We start from the raw sequence: 26,419 nt of genomic DNA, 5'->3' as shown, positions 1-26,419 counted from the left end.
AATTTAAAGGATCTGAAACATACATCAAAACATGGATCATGATCTGGCACAATTCAAAGGATCAGAGTTATGTAAGACAAACAGAGTTTTGAATCTAATTCCAAGCGAAAGAGTGCTGAAAGCCCGCATATTGTTTTCCATTAAATAAAAAGAGCAGCGCCTTTTTCAGAGTAACCAAATTGTGTATTTATTCCAGTAAATTGATAACTACCGTATGTGCACGCACACACTCCTAGGCAAACTGTTCAACAGATGGGCACCCAAACACCCACACTCACTAATTTGCACACACTCCCTCACACACAGTTAACTCACCATCTCGCATTAGCCAGCGAATTTACGCATCTCTTGTAAATCGTCCCCTCTTCAACAAAGAGATTGCATCATTTGTAGGAGGATACTACTTACCGTAGACACACAAATCTTAACCAAAATTTATAGCAATCTGACTTTACTTTGTATAACTTGACTGGCACAAACAGTGCAATACATATTCAGAAATATAATCAACCATTATGAAAAAAAGAATTCCTGAAAATAAACCACAATGCAGATTCATAAATTAATCCTGTGAATTGGTTCACTGTCTCTATAATACCTCCCAGTCCAATTTTTATGTCAACATTTTAACATGCATAAACTATTAATTTTATTAGAACCAGATGATAAACTAGTCCATTTTTGCTGATGAAATGATCAACTCTCTTTTTGGCTCTGAAAAAATTGCTAAATGTGTGAAAATTTCACAATACAGCAGACTGTCATGGTATTAATAATTTTCTGGGACAAATGGAGGAAAATATAAGAGACTTTTTAATGTAGAACACTTTTAAGCAGTGGAATTATATTAAGATAGGAACATGAATGACTATTAGACTACAGTGGGTGGTCTGTCATACTGAATTTCAGGCTGAAATAGAGATGGGGAAGAAGGTTTGAAAATTCTTTTCCTGGAAGCGATGGATGAGAGGCCATCTACCATCCAAAGCCTTCTGAACAATAAGAGGAAATCAAACAGAAGGACAGGCTTCTTGTTCTCCCCTTTTCCTGAATCCCACACATGCACTCATACAGGCAATTTGCCTTACAGTGGGTCTGCTGCAGTTTCTAGAGTTTTTGTTTTGTTTTACAGTATATTGTGTTTAATGAAAGATGTGTGGATGTGCTGCAGACACAGCTGATAGAGGTACATTTTAGTCCCATTGAATTCATATCACAGGCTGCATTTAAGCTATTTTAAATTTCCTAGGCATATTATATTTCTTAGGTATACAGTGTAGCACCTTACATTTTATTTCAGTGCATAGTGTCTCGGATTTTATTTCTGTTTTTAGGTTCTTTCTTTCCACACAGATATTCCATGAAGACTATATGTTACCCTGGATGAACCATTTCTACATCAGTAAAATGGGGTAACACATTGGTTTTACCAAGAATACATGCACCTATAAATACTTATAACTTAGCAATTATGAACATCTACAGTATGCTCCACAGAACTACAAAAATACTGAAATGATAATTAAAAAAATCAGCTTAAAGTAAGACAACAGTATTATAAATAATGTGGAAAGCACAGCACTGAGGTGCCAATGCTGCTATGGAGAGTTATACATCATTATAACCCTTACATATTGCTGCTGCAAAGTCTACAGTAGCTTTGGTTCAGCATCTCTCCCAGCGCAATAGGAGTTCCCTGTTCTTCCTTACCAAACCTCTGTACCTGTAATTTTAAGTGTCTTGAGAACACTAGTTAGCCCTATTACCCAGGGATCCCTGAGTAGACTCTCTTAAACAACATTCATGCAAACAATTTCCATCCAACAGGGGACCAAAGAATAAAAAAACAGTATGAAATCTGATCTACAGCAGCTTTTTCCAAGTGTGTTCCAAGAAGCAAACCCCAGAATTGAGGGAATTAATGACAGCTAAATTTTGAGTCTTTCTGAATCAAGTCATCAGACAATTACAGGGAATTTAGAAAGAGCAGTTGCACTCAGTGAAGAAACCCATGAGAAACTGCAGAGGATTTCATTCTATGAGGATGTCACAGAAAATGAACTGTATTGCCAGATGAGTTATTGAAAGAAAGAATAACTTTGAACTGATCATCTTATCGTGCCTGTTTCCTTCTCTTGCCTTTTTTTAAACAATAACTGAGGCTTAGCTATGAGGCACATTGGATGGCTACCAAGAAGAAATCTCTCATCCGTCAAAACCACATAATTCTCTAACCAGTCAGTGCCAAGGCGATTGACAGCAGTGTTTCATCTGTCGGAGAAACAATAGATGTCCCTATACAAAAAATAATAATAAAACAGATAACAAATCAGTGTTTGATCCTTGAAATATCTACAAGATCCAGAGAGGCAACGGATATAAAAAGTTCTATCTCCTTCTTCAACAACTGCAATATCATTTCCATTATTTCTCCAGGCTCCCATTCTGAATTCAAAGCAATTTATCTGAAGTTCAGACACTGTCAGTGTGATTTAGTTGCAGTTTTATGGCAACTGCAGGTCTCTAATAAGTATGCTCCCTTCATTGATTTTGTTCCCCTTCAGCTGCTGCTGTAAAAGTAATTGAAATTTTTGTTTTTTTCCCTGATCTAACTTTTTTTTAACTGACAAAAGAGCAATCAGTGTAGTGTCCTATGAGTTTTATATGCCCTATTGATAAGAAATACACTTTCTCCTAGAAAAGGACTTCCCTATGATCACATTTTCACTAGTAGAAATAACCATTATGACATTCATATTAAAATATTATCCAATTCTGCATAAAAATTTTACATGTTTTCAGTTTTTCATAAGTGTAGAAGTAGCCCAATGTCCAAATAGAACCTGAATATTACACATTTGATTTATGCACATATGATAGTATGTTACCATCTACTTATATAATTTGTCACCATTACTTTACCTTATAATTTCCCAAGTATGTCAAACTAGCATTTGAAGAGCATAACACTCCACTTTCAGCCATCTTAGTATATAGGTTGATTGATATATAGGTATGCTTATGCTTTACCTTTAAGTACATGGAAGTGTATGTGGTATATGACTCATTTGTGTTTCCCCATATATAGGTGGGAAGGGAATGAAAAATCTTGCCTAAGGAAAGCTAAAAATGAAAGAAACAAATTATGCATTTAGTTCTGAAAATGGTCAGGTCACTCTTACTTTTCAGAGAAGTAAAACCAAACCCAGAAGTAAGACCCTTCAGGACCAGATCCTGTGAAAGGTTTTGTCTTCAGCACTCGCAAGCCTCCCAGGCTGCTCAGTGACACTGCTGATCTCAAAGGACATCACCGTCATGGGAGGTCAATGCCCAGGAGACACAAGCAATCTCTCATTGAGCTAGGACTGACGCTATGGACAACTTTGAAAACTACTATAAAATATATCTCAGAAAAAAGGTAAATGAAAATCTGATGCACAGAGCAGAGTCACGGGTTCATAGTGACAACTTATGTAGCTAAGCAAACAGATGACTGCATTCAGCTACAACTACAGCTTTTTTTCAGGTGTGAGTCTTCAATCCTAGATATATGTAATGCAACAAGAAAGGCCTCATATCCTTAAGTTATCTTGAGAAGACCTGTAGTCATATGCAGGCAATCTTCAGTAACATAGAAATCATAGCACTGATGAATTCAAATGAACTAGAAGCCCTAAGTCAGACACTGGGAGAATAACAAAAGAGCAAAGAAATTCAAAGTATTTCTTATCCCTGCCTGAATTGCCTCTGTCCACCTGTTAAACACATCCTTTTAATCTACAGTGGATTGTAGCCGGGCAGCAAAAGAGACAGTGGCATTCAAGCCTAGCACAGAAGGTACCCAAGAGTTTGCACTTATGTTCATTGGGAGTATCTAACTGCATTCTCAAATAATCGAATAATTAATATAACAGCAGAGAGAACTGAGCCTTGTCTATGGCTGTGTTCTCCAATCATTATGCATTTAGATGCATCAAACACTTTCACTTCCCTTAAAGGAAGAACCCATATTTTTTACAATTAACGGTACCTGAGAGCTCCAGTTCGGCAACTGTTGCGCAGGTCTGTGGACCACACCATATAACCAGAAGTGCAGGTGCTGTCTTCTAAGCCATGAACTGAGGTTCAAGAGAGAATGATCCAGAGCACTAGCAGCTCTAGTACTTGTGACTTTTTTCAGCCCATCTCAGCATTTGAGTAGATATTTGGAGCCCTTTAACCAAAAGGTTAGACTTGCAGGTGCTAACTTAGATTCCTGACAGTGTCTTACATTGCCAGGCCCACATATACCTGCCCTCATGGCAGACAGGAACCTGGGATTGCCAAAGAGGAGCTGAGAAACCCACCTGGGCTTCTCCATGGTATAAGGGCATTGGGGAAGTGGAGCCTCGTTACTGAACAAGGCACACCTAGGCATTAGTGCAAGGCAGGGTGCAGGAATGCACTCGCATTAGCACAGCAGAGCACTGGACCCTGGTCTGAGACCTTGGACAGTCTACTGAACACTAATGAAAAACTGACAAAAATCTAATATGGCATTGCAATATTATATTGGATTCTTTATATTACAATATGTTATGCACATCAGGCACTGTTATCTATAGCACAGCACAATTTCTTAAGTAATTCAATATAACTGTGTGATAGAAGAGGCCCAGTTGTTGAGTTCTATAAAACTGCAGAGAAATAAATCTTATTCCACTCAAAATCCTGCAAAAATATTGAACAGCCTCTGAAAGACAATAAAATATAGTTTTCCAATACTCCTACATTGTTTCTGTTTCTAAATTACTAGTGGATTTGAGAATTTTTTCCATTGATAGGAGCTTAATATATTGATTTCAGGCTGGCCTGCTTTGGGTGCTGCAGTTAATTAGAGATCTCACAGTGTGAGGACATAACTCTGGCTCTTCAGTCTCTGCTTCCCAGGGAGATGTAGTTATCCTTGACACAGGGTAGCTGACAAGCCTGTCTGTTATTAGCCAAGCTTCAGACATCTGTGGTTTCAAAAATCATAATCCTTGGATGCATGGAATCAAAGTGATAGCACACGGAGTCGCAGTGCCAGCAACATTTCATTTCCACAATAGCTGTCAAGCCCCCTGCAAAAAATGAAAGTATTACGAATGAGCAAATAATCACCTCAAGAATGCGTTTGGGAAACAAAACTTATCCAACAAATATTTTAACGCAGATTAGCGAATAGTCCCTTTGGTGTGGTTTCTTAGCTATAATGGATATTAATGCTTTTTGATGTCTCCTTTCCCAACCTGATAAGAAAAAGCAAGTGAATCAGCGGATTAGACCCTGAAAGAATCAGTGACTGGAGATAATCACTTTCAGAACACACACTAGGGGCCATGGTTTTCTCCAGCCCTGGAAAGCAAGTATGATCCTCTTCCTCTCCAGTTTGCCTTTTGCTAGCATCCCTTTTTCTCATTTTCCTCCCTTAATCTCACAATAATATCCTGTCTTGTCTGCTGCCCTGAAGGTTTCCTTAATATAGTCATAAAAAGCTGCCAGCTTATTTTAAAAGGGGAAGAATAATAAATGTTTAAAGCCATGCTGGGAGAAAGCTGTAAACTGTCAGCACTGATATTTATTTAAACCTTTGTGTTTAGTTTAAAGGTGAAATGAAATAAGATCCTAAAAAACCCTCTAACCAACCATACAAGTTTAGATCCTGATCCTGCAAAGTGACCAGTATTGTCTGATAGTAGCCCCATTTCCTAGGCATTGAAATACAGTGCATTTTGCATTCAGAATGACTGGGGTCTTTGATACCAACTCACTAAGGGGAAAATCTATGTAAGGAGTAAATTGGTACAGGATGGTTCCCTGCAGTAGCATGTAACAGGAATTCAGCCTCCCACGCTGCAGGGAGGAAGCATGGGGAGTACACAGTGTCATGCGCAGAGCTCACATCTCCAGCCCATAGAAAGGAAGGAATGCAGACAAATTGATATAATTTGAATCTGCTGGCCCTCAGCATAAAAATCTTCCTTCGGTCACAAAGAGGAATCTGTGAATTTCTGCCTCATGACAGGTCTCTACCCCCGACATCTTCATTCTCAAAGTAATGGATCCTGCAAACCTCCAAGTATCTGTTTTACGTGCATTACTAGCATAACACAACCTCCAGGAGATAAAAGAAGGCAAAGGCATGCACAGACTCACATTACTGTGAAACCACAAATGAAGGCAAGATGAGAGGCAAGTTTCATGTGTCTTTGGGCTTGTTCTCTTTTGTTATTTTCATTACCTGACCAGCTCAAATGTGCTGTGGACAGTAAGCCTGAAATACAAACTACTCATTATAATTAAAAGACAATGTAAAACATTGAAATAAAGGAGGACCTTCTTCCTGGGATGCTCTGAAAACCACCTGACACTTAAGGACAAAGGACGCAAGGGATTAAAAAAACAGCATTATCTATACCCACAGGAGAATTGCCCAGAGCAGTCAGATCAATATAGCCTCAAGTAGACATATTACCTGACAGATCCCGGCACAATGTTCTACGTAATGAAATTATATCTTTCAATATTTCCAAGAAGTTTGGAAGAAACCAGAAGCAAAAGTTTCTGTTTCAAAATAAAAACAAAGTATGAAATACATTTTGTTTCACAGTTCAATATGAATACAATGAACAAATTGCACTGCCTTCATTTCAGCTTTCATTCTATTAAGTTTGTATTGCATCAATATATCTCTATAATCTTAGTGTGATGCTAGCTGTTATATCTGTAATATTAATTAAATGCCAGGGACTGTACCAGGTTCAGTATAGCACAAAGTGATGTACTTTCATATGAAATTAGTGTCTTAATATTTGATTCCCTCTGCACTTAGTGTATATGCTTAGCAATTCTTTGCTGGAAACAGATTGGTTCATCAATTCATTATCCTCACTAATTCAGTGAAAAGATTTAGAAGAAATCTCACTTATTGAATAATAATAACTTCAAAGTTATAGATTCAGCCAGTCTGCAAACTCATCAGAGGTATATATAGCAAAGGATAAAAACAGCATAGAGCTCACAAAGGAATTTGTTTATACAGTAAAAAACCCGCTTACCCTTTAGAGAAATACATCCTAATTACACTCTGGTGCAAACTAAAGGTAAGTTTATGGACATGAATAGAAGTGCAACAGCAGTGCAAAGCATGTCCAAATCATGCCTGTAATAACTAGTACTAATTCTGCTAGCTAAATATCAGGTATTTGTGTATAGTTAAAAAGATAACATGCTGATTCAACTGAACACATTGAAATGTTTTTTACTTGCTTCCCTTGCTTACTTACATTAGCTTATTTATCCCCTCCCTCCATCACAAGTTCCCTTAATTTTGGATACTTAGTTCTTTTAGATATATATTATATATTAGTGTAACAACTTTGTTTGATAAAGAACAGAACTTGCAAACTACCAAATATACAAATACATTAAAATATATTATTGTTTAATGTGTCACATGAGAAGAGATCTTGTCCCAGACAGAAGAAACAAAGATGTGGCTGAAGAAAGACAGAGCCACACCACAAAACTGTCAAACTGAGTCAGACCACTGGTTCTTCTTGACCTATACCCTGGCTCTGACTATGATCATTACCATGTGTTTCAGAGGGTGGTCTAAGATATCTAGTGGGGGTAATTATTGAAAGAGTTTCTTCCTAACCTCTTAAATCAGCTCAAGAAAGATGCGTCTGGCACAGGAAGTCCCAGAGCTGCTAATCCCCAGGGCTGAAAAAGTAATAATACTAGATACCTGTGCTGTTATTGCAGGCTGTTGCAGGTGCCAACTGTGGATCTGTGTTTGGGATGGGACACCAGGCACACCAGGCAAGGTGGAGGTCAGGCTGGCCCAGCCCAGGGTCTCCAAGGCTCCCGCCAGAGACCAGAGGCTTCTCACCCTTCTCAAGATGCAGCAAGGCAGATTAGAAAGGAGAGATATACACAACCCCTGAAACATTTTATGTATTAGTCATTGATAAAGTATACTAACTGATTTGAGTTTTACCACGAGTCACAGAAGTTTTACCCTACAGAGACGTAAGCAATATTTTAACTGGTACTTCTCACACATACATGGCCCCAAAATTTATTTTGAAGGTCAGGCCAGGTCATATTCAGAGACTTACAGGGAACTGAAATCATAGCCATTAGGTTTTGTGTCAAAAATACACAATTCTATGAATTGTCCATTATTTCAAAACTTACTCATATATTACTGCCTGTTTACTCATAGCCAGGAGCTAAATCATTCAAAAATGAATGAATTTCCAAGGATCCTACTCTGTGTTTGAATTTGAACCAACACTTGATTTCAGGAGAGCTGCACACAAGTCCAGGGGAACCCAGTCTCATGAGAAACATTCGTCACCCCTGTATCATATTGTTTACATTCATATTTCCCATGATATAAGAATCCCCGTGGACACTCTTTTAAATAGGGTAAAGGAAAATACTGCATAGCCAAAGCTCAATAAAAAGCAACCTGATGCTGTTTTCTGAGACCAGTCCAATTTATTGCACTAAGTTCTACAGTATGAGCATTGCCTAGCCACCACTTAATCAAAACATGAACAAAACACAAAGAGTGCAATTACATAAGTGGTGTGCTGGGCTATAGTACAAGTACTTAAAAACCATTATCATCATTCTTCAGTTTTTATTAAATGTCACTGAGAATGATATTCACTTCTTTGCAGTTTCCAACAAAAAGACAGTAACAGATAATTTAATAGCTTGTTGAAAAAAAATGTAGTGTAATAGAAACTGCCCCAAATGGGTAATGCTTTGACAGCTTTAGCTAAGTTAGCATGTATCTGACACCACCTCCTGTTTCACAGGCAGAGATCTAGGAGCTAGAGAATAAAAACCTATTTAAAATAATTACAAGGAGATGATAATGGCTGAAATAATGTAAGAAAGCACCAGGTGAGAAAGTCCAATTTGAGACAGTTATCACAAAAGTGCAGAACAGCTGTCATTGTCTTTCAAAAACTGAACAAAAATAGCAGATGTACCACAGGGCTGAAGCAGTCACCAGGTGCTACCCAGTAGCTTCCTACCCAAAAACGGATTGCAGCCCCAGTTCAGTAGCAGGCTCCGTGCAGACTGACAGCCGTACTCTCGCAAAGCCCTCCTGGCCTCACCAAGGGGACATGGAGGGGCCAGCGTCTACCTGCACAGGCACAACTGCAAGGCTGGACATTAATTCGGTCCTCTGGTGAGAGGGTGGCATGCGCTACCCACCCTGCCAGCGCCTAACGAGGAGAGCAAAGTCAGTGAGCATCACCACACGCTTCTCACTTCATTCCAAGGGGTGTCATATCAGCGAGATTCCATTCAAGCTGCTTATTTGTGTTTTAATTTCTCACAGTCTTAATTTTATGACATTGGAGACTCTTCTCTATACACAACATGCCACCAGCCAGAACAGTAAGTAATTGCTGTTGGCTCAGAAGAGCAAAGGAGTGGTATTCTGAAGAGAGAAAAACACTGGCTAATCCAGTGCAGAGAGAGAGAGAGAGAGAGAGAGAGAGAGAGAGAGAGAGAGAGAGAGAGTGTGTGTGTGTGTGTGTCTTTGTGTTTGTGTTTGTTTCTAAATGACAGGGGAAATAAAGGCATCGTTTTTCTGCAGGATCACAGTTCATTTAAATCTTAACTGCCCAGGAAGTCAATCACATAATAAATGTTTTCCTTGAAATTATTTAATACTGTCTGTATAGTCAGGTGTGATGATCAGTTCTAACTACTGAGGCAATAATAATATTCTGAATAAATGGCAATGGCAAATGCATATATATATATATATATTTTTTTTTTCCCCTCAAAAATGTATACAGTTTTCCAAACAGTGAGTCAAAACTGTAGCAGCTACAAACCAAAATGGTTATAATTAGTTTTAGCACCAAAGAACTTCAAACTCATTTTAAGAAAAAGACATTCTCAAGAAAAGGTTAAAAATATATATCCATACATATGTAGATAATATTTCCAGTCAGCAAAAAAGGCTGATGCTTTGAAAATTTCCCTTTTCTGTGACCTAATAAGAGGTTTTATCAAAATCATCTCACACCGAAAGTGGACTATTAAAGCGAAGTATTGACTTTTGGGGGCCATTTTCTCTGGGGGTCAAAATCTCTTCTGGGGAGCAATTCAACTCTATTAATAATAAAATCTTTCTTAGACAGGAAACACTAGTTTTTGTCAGCTGGCTGTATCATTTCTGAGATGTGCAAGGCCCAGGTCAAACTCTTTGCTGTTTCTGCTTGGAGAAGGGATTCAGCCTGTTTTGTCCATCTTTCATAAGAATCCTAATGGAATTAATCTCACCAAACAACTTCAGTTTCATTTTCTTTAAATATATAAAGTAATTTTTGTGAGGTGTATCTCCACAGAGATCTTAGGAAATTTTGCCCAAAGCAGATCAGCCAAAATTGCTTTTATCCTCATGAAAAGTTTGACTTGTAAGCTGGCATTTTCCAATAAAACAAAATAAAATCAACAAATTCTGCTAAAACCGAGCCACTAAAATTCCCTTTTGTGCTAGTTAGGAGTTGCACATTCTGGATGAAGTTCAATCTTGTGCTGCAGATCCTTATTACATACATAATCCATTAAAATTGTATTTTTAAGGTATATATCAGACATTCTAAGGCTTCTGTGCAAGGACAAAGTTTAGGGGAAGTTAATACACAACGGCTACTTCACATTGCTCTGGCAATGTACTTTAACACTAATCTTAGTAGGAAAATTCTTGCTCCTCCTTGAAACAAAAATTCTCAAATTTATGGTTACAGCATAATGAGCCCAAATGGATTCTACAGTTGAAATTATAACAAATTTGTTTTCGTGGGTGACTTCAGTCAGTTTTGAGCCTAAGCCTCAAATACTCAGAATGCATCTAAGCCCTCCGTTGTGTAATACGCTTTGAATCATCCTTCCTTGTCTACTTTTCCACACTCAATATGCATTTTTCTAGAGTTTCAGGCTTTGAGGCACCAATGTGGAACCTCCGCTTTGCTGGCAGCTGAACACATCTTTCTGTCACATTTGGCAGGACACGCATTAAAACCCACCTTGCTGTTATTCAGTACTAATGCAGGAAGACCTCGTGGCTAAGGGCTGCATTAAATGAAGTCAGGGATGTGATCCAGCTCCCCAAGCCGTTTATTTCTCACTCCATCTATAAAACAAACAAAGACTGCAGAGTATTTATTTTCCAAGCCGAATATGTCATCCAATAATACCAAACTCATAAAATCATCCCAACACCTGAAAGAGCTGCAAACCACAAAACCTTACACCTTTACCCAAAATGTTTTCACTCTGGCTTGGGGCTTAGTGAAGAAAAAGTGGCCCAGCAGTTTAATGCCTAAACTTTTGAAATCAGGGGCTGGAAGAGGGGACCAACATGTTGACCTTTCAGCTACTCCCCCCGCAACTCTTCCCACTTTCTTCAATTTGTATTACATGTCCCAGTCCCATCTACTTACTGACCAAAACAGTGTAAGCTCAGAGACCTAATAAACAGCTTTCTCAGCTTTTCAGGCTTGCTTCCAGTGTATTACCTGGAATTTATTTATGAAATTATGAATGTATTTCCTACTCCATATCTAAGTTAGTATAACAGCCTTAGAAGTGAAATAACATATGAAAACATTAAAAAAATAGATATTTATGTACTCTTTTGTTGTTGTTTGTTTGTTAACTCTACTCTAATTTTGTTTTAATATATTTTCAGGATATTTGATGTTCATCTCCGTGGATAGGCTGATATAGTATATGACACTGCAGTTTATTGTAGTGACTGGATTTCCTCAGGCCTTTAGTCAGTGGAATATAATTAGAGCAGAGTACCCTGGAAAAGCAGAGAAAGGACAGACTTTCAAGTTCAGGCCATCAGCAGAATCTCTCTCATCCTTTGGATCTGATCAGGAAAGTCACAACTGTTAAAAGGAGAATTTCCTATCCCAGTTTTAGCCAGTTTCATCTTCTTAAGTGTCTTTTATGTTCCACAAGTCTTTTTACAAGGGCTAAATCTTAAAAAAGAAATAGATATCTGGTCTCCTGTTAGATCTCTGAAAGGTAAAGGGAAATTAGTATACAACATTTATTTAGTAAACTTATTTACTTTTGGAAAAATATTTGTACTTTTCTGTCATCAAAAAATTTATCAGAGTTTTGTTTTTTCTGTCTAAGACAACAGAGGTTTCATTAAAACATGTCTGCTTCTTTGAAGTTTCAACACAAAGGTCTCAGAAAGAAACCCTTGAAAAGTAATTAGGGATTCCAAATCCAGCAGGAGAGAGACTTGAAAATGGAGGATCCAAGTTCTTTTGGATAACCCCGGATATTCTGAATTGTATCTGTCTTGACTGAGCTCCTCTTTAAAAATAAATGTGGAAATTTTCATTTTAATTCCATGCAGGAACACAAATTTTAAAACCTCTGAATTTTTCACAACCCTTTTTCTTTTCATCCCCCGTTTTCTGCATATTAGTGACACACAAGCAGATATTGGAGACTAAACTTCAACATTGTTGGTTCAGAGCTGGTCTAATATTATTAAAATTAGCTAAATTTGTTGAGCTTCAGGTCTTAAATGAAGACACTCTGAGTTCACCCAGGATAACTCAAGTGCTCTCAGACAGTCCAAAGGCACTGACTCCGTAAAGGCATACAAGTTAATGTAATTAATCTGCACAGCACTTATTTATCCACCAAGCAAAACTGCATCATGTTTGTTTCCATCATTCCTGACTACACTGGAAGGAGATTAAATGTGGGAGAGACCTGGAATCAAGCCACTCTCCATCTATCAATTCCCTTACCAATTAGCCCAGGGCTGCTCCTAAAATATACTATTCATGGTTTTGGTCAGTCTAATTTCAAATAAACAAAAAACTCCCAAGTCAAGACACTAACACATCTTGTTGGTTTCCATAGCAGATTACAGAGGGAGTGGAACACGGATATTATCTGGTCATCCATTTGCTGTTAGACAGACAAACTAGGTAATAAAATGTGTATTATTATAACTAAGACACGGTGTCTTCTGTTTAGCGTGTGAATTTTTTCTCCTATCAGAACAGACTGGAATAGTTTGGTTATGAAAATACACACACAGAAGTTTTAGAAAAAACTAAAAACACTGTTCATGAATAATTCAATTTTGACTTGCATTTATTTGCACTACAGCATAAGACAGAGCATTGGGAAACATATTCTTGTGTTTAAGTAATGTTTCACTTTGCCTGATGGAAAATTGCTGGTAATTCCAGGAAACACTATGCCTCTAAGCCAGAGGTTATTGCTGAGCTGCATCTGACAGATTAGCTGAGATTGCAAAGGTCACAGAAGAAAATTCTAGGAGAGTAACTGGGCTTGTTCAGGATGCAAAAGTGCAGCTGAGAAGGCTGTTGAGTAGCCCAGAACAAGGCGATTTCACGCAGAAATCCAGGCTAAGATCAGTCTGCCAAGAGCCAGGACCAGGAATCGCAAGAATTCATTAAATTACTTTCCACCAAGAGATGCTCATGAAGGAGAATTGCAGAGTGAAGCAGCACAAGGAAAGAGGAAGATGGGATTGCCGATAGATCACGTTTACCCTTGGGTGAAATGTGTGTCACTGCCTCTATTTAACAACATATAAAATGGTCGTTTTTAAGAGCAGGTTTTTAGCTAATGAACAACTGAAGATTGGAATGATCCTTTAAGCCCAGATGGACCCAAATGACGACTTATAAAACTAGCCTGAAACCCAGCTGAACTTTAGCTGTGTATCTGTTAGTGGACTTCAGAAATATTACCGCTTATTAATATTGGGAAAAGACACCATTCTCAAGCACACAATTCAAATTCCCTGAGGAAAGGGAGGGCAGGATCCTTCATTTGACTCCACAGTCTCTTACAGAGCGGGACGCTCCATCATTTGACATAGTTCCAAAATCCTGCTCCAAGACATCTTCATTCGTTTTGTGTACCAACACGGGATTCTCCACCCCCGCAGAGTGAAAGTCAAGACCTGCCTCACTGAGCGTATTCAAACTCTCGTAAGTAGATTTACAGAGCTGTAACACGGTCATACAAATCCTCTTCCATAGTGAACTATCTATCTGTCACAAGGTAAATTAATGCTTATCTATCTCCCTAGGATGTTGTGAGATTTAAATATTTAAATGTTTGTAAGGTACTTTGAGAACTTCAGATGAAAGGTGCTATATCGGTACAAGGTATTATTCACTGTTATGATTCATCACATTTCTCTGGTACAGCATGAGACAGACTCCCTAAAATTAGCATCTGACTGTTTTTCACAAGTTATTAGAGTTTTTTCCCAATGATTCAGACATTTCACCCTTGTGTATTGCAAGGTCTTAGCTTTTATGTTGACTAAACAGCAGACAAAGATGCAATCCTGTCGTAAATGGTCCCCTCTCATCTTTTAATGCTTTGAAAACAAATATTCCTTCACACACAAGCACAAAGAGCTCTAAATCCTTGAACATCAAGAGCAAGTACCTAAATGCACAAGGATGAGGGGGTACATAGACCTAAGTACATAACAAGCTATTTGAAAGTCACCCGAAAAAGTGACAGGAAATTGTCAAAATCACAGCTTCGCAACTGGTATAGCTGGCGAATGGCACACACATGGGCAATAATGTTCCTTGAGGACCACGTGCTCTCCCTTGTGCCTAGCCCTGCCCTTGCTGAGACACCCTTGCTGCACATATCTCACATGAGAGCGCTGCCTGGAGCTGTAGCATCACCAAAGACATAAAAGGTGCTGGACCAGGAGGTTGTATAAATTATAACGACTGTCAAACGTCAACTATTTTCATCCTGGGAATCTACAGGCTATATTTTTATTTATTTATTTATTTATTTATTTAAGCAAATTTCAGGTAAAGTAGCTCTTTCATTTCCAAAGTTGAGGAAGCACTGTTGAACTTGCTGTCATTTCTTCTTGATTTATTCCCCATTGTTGGGGGGGTGGGGGAAAACAAACTGAAAAACCCCAACATCTGCTCCACTGTCAGAAGACAAATTCAAACTGCTGTAATTCAGAAAAATATTTTCACAGAGGGGTTTACGTTATTTCTCTTGCCTCATATCAAGGGATCTGAATCATGGCAAGATCGGCATTTTTCTTGAAAGACAAGAGTACAGTATATGTTCCTGCAGATGGGAACATTGTTTTCAGCAAGTCATTACTTCGATTAATATATATTTACCTAAAAAATAAGAAATGCACTTTGCAGAACTAGGACTCACTATTATTTATGAGCTTGATGGAGAAAATACTACAAAAAGTAATATGTTTTTGTTTAAATGCTTACAGAGCGGATAGACTTTTGTTGAAAGTTGGTTGGTAGTAAAAGTGCCCATAAAAAAGCAATAGGAAAGAGACTTGTACCTTTATAACAGTATTGTAAAAGTCTTGCAATAGTAAAATTTAAATATCATCAGAATTTGACATACATTGCAGTATATTTACGGAGTCATTTTATCAGGAAAATGAAGGGGGGATTAGAAAGTAATTGAATATGACTCCAACTCCCCTTCAGTTATGAAACAGGATCCTGTAATACCATGTATATGTAGATTTCCAGTCCTTGCAAGAAACAGCAAAGAAAAGGAACAACTTATTCTCAGCAGGTCTGTTTTGCCTTTTAGTAGGCATAAGAGCAGAAATTCTATAGTGAGTAATCAACCTCTTACCAATAGTTCTGCCAGAGGTCATTGACAAGAATTGCTGCAAAAGCCATTTAATGTGCACAAAAGTAATAAAATTCCAATCATGCTTAATGCTGACTGTGTTTTATTTGAATAACCTTAGATGACATATTGAATTCTAGAGCCTGCAGATTTGATTGGAAATAATGAGTCCAGCAGTTCCTGAATTAAGAACAAACAGGCAGTTTGCTAGAAATTTGATTTTCTTATTATTGCTTGCAGCAGTAATCACATGAAGGACAACAAACAGGAAAGAAAACCTCAGGTCTGAATAAAAGTAGGAACTTGCATATAATACCCTATTCCAGAAACAATCTCATGTCCAGAATGAGTGATTTCTTATGCTAATGGTTAGTTATATATTTAAGCAATCATCTCTACATATACCAATAGGATTTGCAATAGCCGTGGGAAATGCAGTTTTGCAACTGTGAATATGTATTTAGCTCTACACTGGTAGGCAGTTTTTTCCCCATGAACTTCAAATCTACTTCTTACAAAACCATGGTGCAAAGTGTTGAGTTAAAAATATGAACCATCCACACTCAATATTTAGAAATTGCTACTGTTTTGTGTCATATTAAATAAAAATATTGCATTTTAGATGATATTGGACTTTAACATTAACTTTTATTAAAGGGACATCATTAAAACTACTACAAATAATAATGTCTGTTCTACCATTTCTTATGGAATCTTTCATAAAGAAGTGTTTCCTGCCCCACAAAAGCACATGCTGTGCCACAGAGCACTATTGACACTGAAGGACACCACCCTGAAGACTAAAAGACACACATATACAGGTACAAACTTGTGCAATTATCCAAAGTGCACTTGCAAATAAGATTACTGTGTTAGTATGGCTATCTATTAAATGTCAAAGCAGCCACTGGCTTAAATATATATAAAACATTGCTTAGGATTGCTAAGCACGCACACTTTTTTTGCAAAAATCTGAGGACTGTACATTTTAATAAATCTATCCTTCTTAGAAATGTTAACAAATACAAAGAGATCTTTAATTATTGCACTTAAGGAAAAGTTAGAAACAGAATCCAGATTTAATATAAAACAGGTAGCTCCTATATTAATTCTAATATGAATCTATGATAATCTATTCCTTCATAATAATTGACCATAGGGCTACCATTCAATCATACAGTGTTAAGAAGTTAGGTTATACTTGAGTAAAATTGTCTGTTTTATCCTTTAATATGAATGACAAACCCTTCAATAGCTAGAGCTCTAGAAGTAAATAAACATCATCATGAAAGGGGAAGTTCTGAATCATATTTTTTCCTTGTGTTCATATCATCTCAAGGCATTTTAATTTCACACTATTTCCAGATTGTGTACAGTGAAACCCTGGAAAACAGTTGCAAATCACAGATACTATATTGAACTATATATACTTTCCTAGACTGCCAATGAATTTGGCACTTGAGAGCATATCTGCATAACATATGATACATGGCCAGCAGCAGCACTGTTTGCATTAGAAACCTCCTCTTCATCCTTCCCATCCCCAAATGCCTGAAAATCTGTTTACCGGAAATAACTCTCAAGTGATGAAAAGATATTTCTGTCTCTGAGATTACCCAGCTTCTAACCTTTCTTATGAAAGAACTAATAAAGGGGGAAAACATACCCCATTTTAATAGTTGTTTTCATGTCCAGTAGTTGTAGTCCATGTCCAATAGGAACCATACTGCATGTAGCATATACTTCCAGTCATTGGGAACAGCAGCCTTCAGTCACCACAGCCAGGAAAGAGATCAAACTTGCTCTCACCCCTCAGGAAAGTGCTCTTTGAGTCATTGTGAGGAATATTCCGAAAATATCCACACTCTGGTCAAAACGAAGACAGAATATTAGTAACTATCAAGAAAGCAATAAAGAAAACAAAATTATGCATCAGCATCTTGAATTCTATGCACAATACCAACTCCTTCAACTTGAATAGCAAATAATAGAAATAGAAAAGCTATGCAAAAGGTGACAAGGATGATTAGCAATAGGAAACAGCCTACAGAAAAGGAAAGATTAAACAAACAAGGACTTTTCAGCTCAGAAAACAAAGAAGTGGTATGGCAGAGGTCTATAAAATCATGATCAATAGAGAGAAATGGAATAAGGAACACTATACACCAGTTGTCATAATACAAGAATTAGGAGGTGATCAGTGAAATTATCAAGTAGAAAGACTAAGTCAAATAAAATAGTATTTTTTTACACCATACATGTTGAACTACTTGTAGCCTTTTGATACTGTGAAAGCCAAGAAGTGGTTCTAAAATGCTAGAATAGGTCCACAAATACAAACCAACATTGTAGTCTAGGAGCTGCATGATTTCATCTCAAGAATTCCCTAGCCTCGATGGTTGCTAAGCTTTGGGAATGAGTATCACCTGATACTTGCTTTGCATTCTTATATGCTTTTCCTTTCTGCTACTGGGCAGCATCAGAGACTGACTGTCGGTGCTACCGAGTGACCCGAACCTGGTCCTCACATCCCTCTAATAAGAGGAATCTGTGCAACACCACGTGCCTCCTTTCATGGTTATTCTGCACAGCAGACTCAAGAATAATATTCATCTAGCACAATAATGCTATTCTACCACCATTACAGCAGTCCAGATTTCTCTTACAGCGCATACCCAGCCGAGCAGGCTTATTCTCAAATTGACTGTTGTGGTCCCTAGATATATTAACTTATGTTTTTTTCCCCTCTAATGATTTTTCAGAGCACATATTCTGTTCTTGCAAATCTCCTTTATATTATCGCTCTGCCTTTGCAGGCATTTTCAGCTCCTCCCTATTTATTATTACCTACAACTGACAGAACTCTTGTCCAGATTACAATTGAGGATTTTAAAATAAGACCTCAACTAATTCAGATCCTGTCATTCCCCATCAGACCCACAACACTTTGCCAGTTCTCATTAACTTTCATTTATGGTCTTTTAGTCAGCCTGCAAAGCACATTACGATGTTCATACTCAAGCAATTCCAAATCAGTTGTGAGAGTAAGGTTTCATCACACTTTATCAATGCATTACTGAAATCCATCCGTATCCACTGCTTTCCTTTCATCCCCTAATATAGTAATTATATAAAAATAGGGTTTGTCTGCTAAGATCTGTTCTTTATAATCAAGGTTAGTGGCATATAGTCTTGTTATTGTTTCTCATTCTGTTTGCAATAAATTACTTCCATTGAAATGCGCATTCTTTGTACATTTCAGGAAAATCTCCAACCATACCATTTTAATCTAAGCTCTCATTTATTTCTAATATTAGCTCTTTTATAATTTAATAATGCTCTAAAACCCAACTTCTTTCAAACATGTTCCATCAGCCTATACAATGAAAGAATAAGGTGAAGGGTTTTTAGTAGAGGATAAAAACTTAACGTTCTCAGAGTCGCTTGTTAAATATTTGTGGATGCTTTTTCTGCTGTTTCTTCTTCATTAAATATGAATTATAGCTCTTTAAATGATGATGATTTGGAAATCGGAAGGGTTTAGTTTTATTCTGTTGCTGCATATCTGCAGGCTATGTAAATCTACTGTAAAGCTGATTTAAGAAGGTAACTTGGAAAAGCAAATCTGTGGTGATTTGATCCTTTAAATCCTTGTATGCTGTGTAATTAAAAGCAGGTTGCACTGAATCTGGGAAATGCTCTTTCTCAGTGTACCTGGAAAATAGATTTAGTTACTTATCAAGAGTTGTTCAAGTTTGGCTCTTTATTCAGAAAATGGCCTGAGTTTGAGGCAGCTGGGTGCAAAAGGCAGTGGTCAGAAACAGCTGGATGCCAGTTCCCACCTGTCTGTTCCCCTGTTGTCTAATTCCATTTGATCTGTTGATACTATTCATGCTCCCCTAAAAGAAAAACATCTGAAAGGGAACAACCCAAAGAAGCAGAACCTCACCATTTTTAGGACAGATGATCTTATTATGGGAACATGCTAGAAACAGCAGGACTGCTAGTCACCAGCAGTAATACTCTGATGTAAAGACAGACCCCCAAAACCACAAGACATTCGGTGCCCTGCACAGGATCTGCTTCCTAAGTCCTGTAACAAAATTGGGGCCTTAGTTACCACCGTTATTTACAACTATCAGGAGAAAGCATCGCACAATCAACTGCTGGTAAATATTTATTTTTCGGTGGTAACTGCCACATCAAATATGTCTGATGTATTAAAGCATGGTTTCATAGACACTGGGCACCTGCATTACTGTCAGGTTTCATAGCAAATACGCCTGCCTCATTAATGTTACATTTAAGCATAATTCATAGTACAGTACTAGGTCATGGTTTTCCTGAGTTGCATTTAATGTAGAGAGGCATCATTAAAAAGTATTTTTAGATTGTTTTACACTTTCTGCTACTCTGAAGATAAATCTGTTAGACAAGCCTATCATTTTCCAATTTTTCCTAGGTCAAAATAAAAATGATTCATATGTCAATCATTTGGGGGGAGCTACAACACAATAACATACCGTCCAACATGACATCAGAGTTGATGGAAGGGAGAGTATCGTGCTGTATTGACAGTATTATTTTAAACATTCCTTGCTCTCAGCAAAGTGGCACGAAGTGATTTACCTTCCATTTGCCTGTAAAAGGGAAATTGACTTTTGAGGCACATTGTACTAACAAGCAATAACTCTTTCTAGCTATATGTCAACTTAAATGGCACAAAAATAGTGTTCCTTCTTGGTTTATTTATGCAAAAATCACCCTGAATGTTAGCCAAGAATAGCACATTCTAGTAAGAATTTCACTTTGGTTTAATAACAAAAAAGAAGGGTCTTTTTTTAAACGTAAGAATTTTTCATTATATTTTGAACAGACACAGTCTAAGGCCAATTTCTGGCAGTGTTTTCAGTAGCTTCCCATTAAGAAATGGCAATGTATCCTACAACATTGTGTTCAGCTCTGTATAATACAGTAACAGAAAGAGGTTTACCAATTGGTGGGAATTCAGGAAAAAAAAGTCTGCAATAATTCAAACACTACTGCAGCTGATTTATCAGGAGCTATTAAAACATCTCTATATATATACAGTTTAGAGAAACACCAAACAAAGGAAGGAATGAAACCTCCTAATGAGAATTTTAAGACTTCTCCAGGGTGAAGTATTCAAATATGATGAATATGAAGAAGGTGATACAAGGGAGATTATACAGTACATTTCAGAGAAAAATTAATCAGAGTGGAATTTACGGAATTGTCTGTGGCAAGTGGGGCAAATTTGAGTGATTTAGTATTGGACCAAATATTTAGGATGGCAGATTTAGAGCTATTTAGAACCAAACTAAATGTTTAAAACTGGACTGTACACAGCAGAGCATCAGAAGTTTCTCTGTAGTGGCTGCATAGCTGTGAAATTCCTTCCCTCTCAGCCTGCATTTCTGATGATTTCCAGCTCATGCTGCTAAATTCTTCTTTTCTCTTCAGGCTTTTGAAAATGAGAAGAATTTGAAGAATGTGGAGATTGTCAGAGGGAGAGAGAAATAAGCGTTTTTTAGTTGTCTGATATATTGGTGCCACACTGAATTTTACTGTCACATTGTAGTTTGCTTTGAGTTACTCATTTTGTTCTATTTTTAACTATGAGAAGGGCACTGAGAATACAAATTCTCAAGGTGAAATTGTGCCCAATTAAAGTCAGAGAGACTTTGCTTTTGTACTTCAATAAAACCACAGTTTTCCCCTGAAACTTCTGTTAATATTTGTGTGAAAATGGAAATGTTAAACAGTAAGGCATAATCCTATGCTACCAGTGAAACCAACTGGATTTCTGCAGGCTATCAACAATTTACATAAAACAGCTTGACAAACACTTGATTAGAAAACCTCAGAGATTTTTCTTCCTTTCATATATATATTTAACTCACCCTCATTAAGATTATGTATTGCCAAAGTCTTGGAAAGTTAAGATGCTTGTTTGAAATGACTCTCAGTTGAGTTATTCAATAAACAGTTGAGTGCCACACTGCAGAGGGACACATTTAATTTTATTTTATGAACAGGGTAGGATTTGCAGCATGATGTCAAATTGTCTACCCAACTAGGTATAATACCCTGTCTCCCACAGTAGCCAATAGCTTTTGTTTAGGATAAAGGGACTATCTCACGCCAAACAACCTACCATAACTCTTTTTCATACTAGAGGACAAAATTTCCCTAACAGCTCTTAAGAAAATTAACTTATATTTCTGAATCATGATATGTGAGTATTCCTATCTTAGGCCCTGATCCAGAAAAGCTCTTAAGCATCATCTTAACTTTAACCATGCTCTTAAGTGATTTGTTGGATTGGGGCCCTAAAACACATAACTACAAATCTTAGTCATCTGATGAAAGCAGTACTTCTAATTGCTGTCACTCTGCATTAGCCAATGTTTTCTACTTTTGTGAAGGGCACAAAAAAAATGCAAGTCAATCACATTAACACAGTAGCTGTGTAGACGCGAGTCAAGCATTGGCTCTGAATTACTTTGTTTTTATTTAAGTTATAAAAGTATTAATAGAAAAACAGTCTTCAGGCTTAATAATAATCTTTAGGATTACTATTCATTAATTGGCATTAATGTAATATACAACACATACCTATTAATCTGGGCCTCTAACAAGCTGGTAAAACTTAACTTGTGAATTATTGACTTTATCATTGTACTGTGTTAATGAGTTTGTGTCCTGGAAGAAATACTCCAAAGGGCTTAAACCTGAACAGAAGAGGAGCCGAGTATCACATAAGCGAGCAGAATCAGGAGTACACAGAATTATGGTAGGAGCTCACATTTGCAGGCAAAGAGCTGCTTGATGCCAGAAGAAGGAAAATGAAATTATCAGATTTTGTACCCCTCATGTTGTAATGAAGCTGAATTTAGATTCCTTCCTCAACTATGCCACACTTGAAAAGAAAACTTCACTTACAAATATTGCATGCATCTATACAATACTATATACTGCACATTCACATTTATCTTTTACTATATATTGTATCTCACTGTCCTCTTGAAAATAAGGAAATCAACAGCATATCATCTATTTGAAGTGTATGTCCATGCTTCTGCAACGTAAAACATTATGCTCAGCTCTCTGTGAAAGTGCCTGACTCCTGTGAGCGAGCAGAAGGAAACATGCTTCCCGCAGTTAGTGAAGTTAGTGAACAGGTACAGGAGGCTCTATTTTAACCTAACGATATCAAACTTCCTATTGGAAAACTAGAAGCACACTAAATCTGCTCTTAATGATTATGTAAATGTTGGAATGGCTTTTTCAGGGCCAAACATTCTTCTGTGATTTAAGGGTTTTAGTACCTATTTCACCTTTCCTCCCTCTTCTCCTCATCATACTCCAGGTCTTGCTTCATTTTACTTCTGAGCTGAACTGCTTAGGAACAATCTAATGAGTTACATAGTGCTTTTTCTTGTTTCTTCAATTGGCTGAGCTAATGCCACATAGCAGAAGAAATTGCAGAAACCATTTTGACTCATTCTAAGGCCAAAAAAAAGCACCTATCTGCAATTCTATATGCTTCTAAAAGCAGTTCTATATGTGCTGAGCAGTTGGCATCTATCTATGAGCTCATGAAGAAAATAATGTATCTATGGTTTTCCCTTCAGTCAACATAACAATATACGTGCTGGGAATTGTTTAGCATTTATTACTGTATCCTGGAACTGATTTGATATAAGAAGTCCATTGATTTGGGTTATTTACAGTTTAACAAGAGAAACGTACAAGCAGCCCAGGGTCTGAGAAAGATCAAAGACGCACATACTCCTAGAGGCTGTTTTGCCTTGTCTAATCTCTTCATTTAAACAGCCAGGGAGCTGTTGCATTTTCCTCTGCTTGACATTATTTTATATTTCTTCTTCATCACATTATAGCATAGCATGTCCTAAGCGCAACCATTCTCAGAGATCTGAGGACTTGCTCTGCCTGCTCCTCCCTCCCTAAAACCTCCAGTGAATACACAGCATGATTAGAGCCTGACTAACGAGTAAGGACACCAAATGTAGGCCACAACGCTGTTAAATCCCTTTTAATTGCACAGCTCAGAAAATGACTAGATTGCAATCTATCTGGCATCGTATTAAAGTCTCACATTAAGTTTATACTTTGAGGCTTGGGGCAGAGTGCCCTCAGAATGAAAACTTACCCAATTAATTCAGGGAGCTGAAGAGGGAGGGGGTCGACTGCAGCAACATCGCAATCCTCTGTGTATACATATATGTGTATATTAATGTAGGACAGGAGCAGCAGCGTTGTCTAGAAAGAAGCAAATTCATCATGGTGAGAAGTAAACAGCTTGTAGATGTGGGAGGCTACTTTTAACAGCCACGAGCACTTCTTCAATCAGCTCTTTCTTTTTGCCGTCCTCAAAGTCCACATGTCCACCACAACAGAACAGCAAAACCCAAGAAAAGTCAGGGAATGGGCTTCGCTGAGAGATGCAGTGGTATTTCTGAATCAGGATATACTGCAGCCCTGTGTGGGGAGAATAGCGACCTGGAGAAAAGCCTGGAAGATACTGAGGGAAAGCTGAAGAGCTGTAGGAGAATATTGCTCACTTGCTGCACTCTTGCAGCCACAGAGGAAGAAATAGCCAATGTCAAATCTCGTCATCCCTATCTAAATACAAAGCTTGCAATTAGTACAAACGTCAAGATGACCCTATGCAAAGGGGTCTAAGATGATAGTAATTCTGACTCTGCCTGCTCATGTCTTCCACAGTCAACAACTACAAACAGCAACGAGCAAAAAATGTACTCTGCTTCTAAGGCAGCCAAAGAGGCAGCTGCAGGTGAAGAGTTTCCACATGATGCTGTTGCTGTGTCATGAGCCACACTCACTATAGAAAAGAAAATTGTTCTTCCTCTCCTTCAAAATAAAAATGAATCCTAGGAGGATATTTCCTTCTCAATTTTCCTTCTCAAATCTGCAGCGTTCTCAAGCAAGTCAACACAACAACCGCTTTACTGCGGAAATAGCAGATCTGTGGGTTCCTCTTTATTATTCCTCTTTCAGTGACCATCAGGTCTCTACTTTATAGGTCTTCCTTTCTCACCCGGTAACTACTTTCTTTTTGAGCACACACTTTGAAGAGACCTGAACTGCAAAATTGGGCCACAAACCATAATCACACTGTAGGTACATTGTCTCACTGAATTGTTTCAAATTGTAAGTGATCTAGATTTTTTATCAAGGTGATGATCTAAATATCAACAATATTTTAGATTTTTAGACTATTTTTTCACAAATATTTTTGCCAGTAATCCGGCATAGAAAACATTACAATAGTCAGAGAAATGGCACATTTTTTTAAAAAACACATTTTTTAAATACTTGATGAAAAGTCACAGAGATTTTTTGTTGTATTTTCCCAGACTGTCTTACACAAATATGGCTTTGTGTTCACAAAACTCTTCACAAAATCTGAAGTCTGGCATGGTTTCAGGTACAAACCAGTTCATTCATATCTACGTAGTCTTTCTTGCCAGAAAACCAGGGGGAGAAAATCATGTTTCAATTTAAAGTTTGTAAGTGACAACAATACTTCATATTTAGAAATTATTGAATAAAATTTGTGGTTAAAAGCCACTGAATATGAATTAAACTGTAAATTAAAAAGAGTTTCATTTAATACATTTCAAATTGCAAAAGAAACCATATATTAGGTAAAATATGTCCATTAAAGGATAATAGGTCTACCCAGGAAGATCTTTCTGTGGGACTATAATGACCGAACAGCAGGTGTAAAAACCTGTTTTTATCTTATTAGTTGATACAAGCACTTTAACTTTTAGAGCAAATTTCTATTTGCTAATATTCACTGCTTATAGTACATACATGGCCCACAAAGCATAAGGGTTTGGGGTCACTGTGGTAAATATTCCAAACAGGACTGAACTCACAAAGTGCTGAAGGCCTTTCCAAACAGCAATGATTTCTGCTGAGCGAATTCAGCCCCTTGTTGGGCTGCACCAAAAACCTGATTAAATCTTGCAGCTGAGCACCTCATGCCTCATTAGTCCAGTGCATTTTTGCTGGGATTTTCCTGGAAAGGTATGCATATAACTTTGTATAAACAATGGCTAAATTAATCTTCTCTCATTCATTTTCTGTTAGTTGCTGAGAAAGCCTCTCTTTCAGAATCTGTTCCCCACGCACCACTATCAGCCTGATTATTCAAGAGAAGTAAGATCTCTCTCAGGCTTTCTTTGGTTACTCCTCTTCACTTTGAGTGGCCTCACAGGACGACCCTCTGGGCACAACAGATCACGTGGTGCACCCTGATGACGGGGTCCAGGCCACCACACGCACGGGCATCTAGCCCCCAGGGAGATGAGGCTGTGTATCCTCACCTTAGGGATGGCCATTAACCAAGCCTGGCTGTTGAAATATGCCATTCTTGCTATGTTTATTAACAGGGACAGTAAGGGAGCTTTATATAATCCAAAATCCTTCAAAACCTGTAGATCAGCTAGAACATTCAAGACAAATCTCCTAGCCATTGGAAACACTTCAGAGAAGTAATGTTTTAAAAAGATTTATGAACAAGAACTATTCCCTTTAAGGCCTTTGTTTAAAATGCAGGTATAAATATGACGTTAGTGACTATTCTGAATTGTTTTCAGTTCATCAG

At 37.6% G+C, this 26,419-nt stretch overlaps 1 protein-coding gene across 9 annotated transcripts in view; it reads right to left on the bottom strand.

Annotated features, from left to right (window-relative positions):
• Positions 1–4,364: 4,364 nt before the first annotated feature.
• The window catches only part of DTWD2 (DTW domain containing 2), a 263,172-nt gene continuing 241,117 nt past the window's right edge, over positions 4,365–26,419 (bottom strand). For 2 of the 9 annotated variants that reach the window (XM_067315902.1, XM_067315905.1), the window contains 2 exons: positions 23,933–24,042; positions 20,996–21,220 (listed from right to left, as the gene is read on the bottom strand). In XM_067315902.1, the coding sequence (XP_067172003.1) occupies positions 21,085–21,220; positions 23,933–24,042 (246 nt within the window). In that variant the 3' untranslated portion in view covers positions 20,996–21,084. Of the gene's footprint in view, positions 6,586–7,771; positions 7,917–7,946; positions 7,967–11,090; positions 11,198–17,536; positions 17,602–20,258; positions 20,376–20,995; positions 21,221–23,932; positions 24,043–26,419 lie in introns of those variants that run through there. The other 7 variants (XR_010886923.1, XR_010886926.1, XR_010886924.1 and 4 more) reach the window with 7 other exon arrangements.

The sequence above is a fragment of the Apteryx mantelli genome, chromosome Z (genome assembly GCF_036417845.1).
Source record: "Apteryx mantelli isolate bAptMan1 chromosome Z, bAptMan1.hap1, whole genome shotgun sequence".
NCBI lineage: Eukaryota > Metazoa > Chordata > Aves > Apterygiformes > Apterygidae > Apteryx > Apteryx mantelli.
The sequence above is the reverse complement of the archived record's forward strand: the minus strand, read 5'-3'. Positions and strand labels throughout refer to the sequence as shown.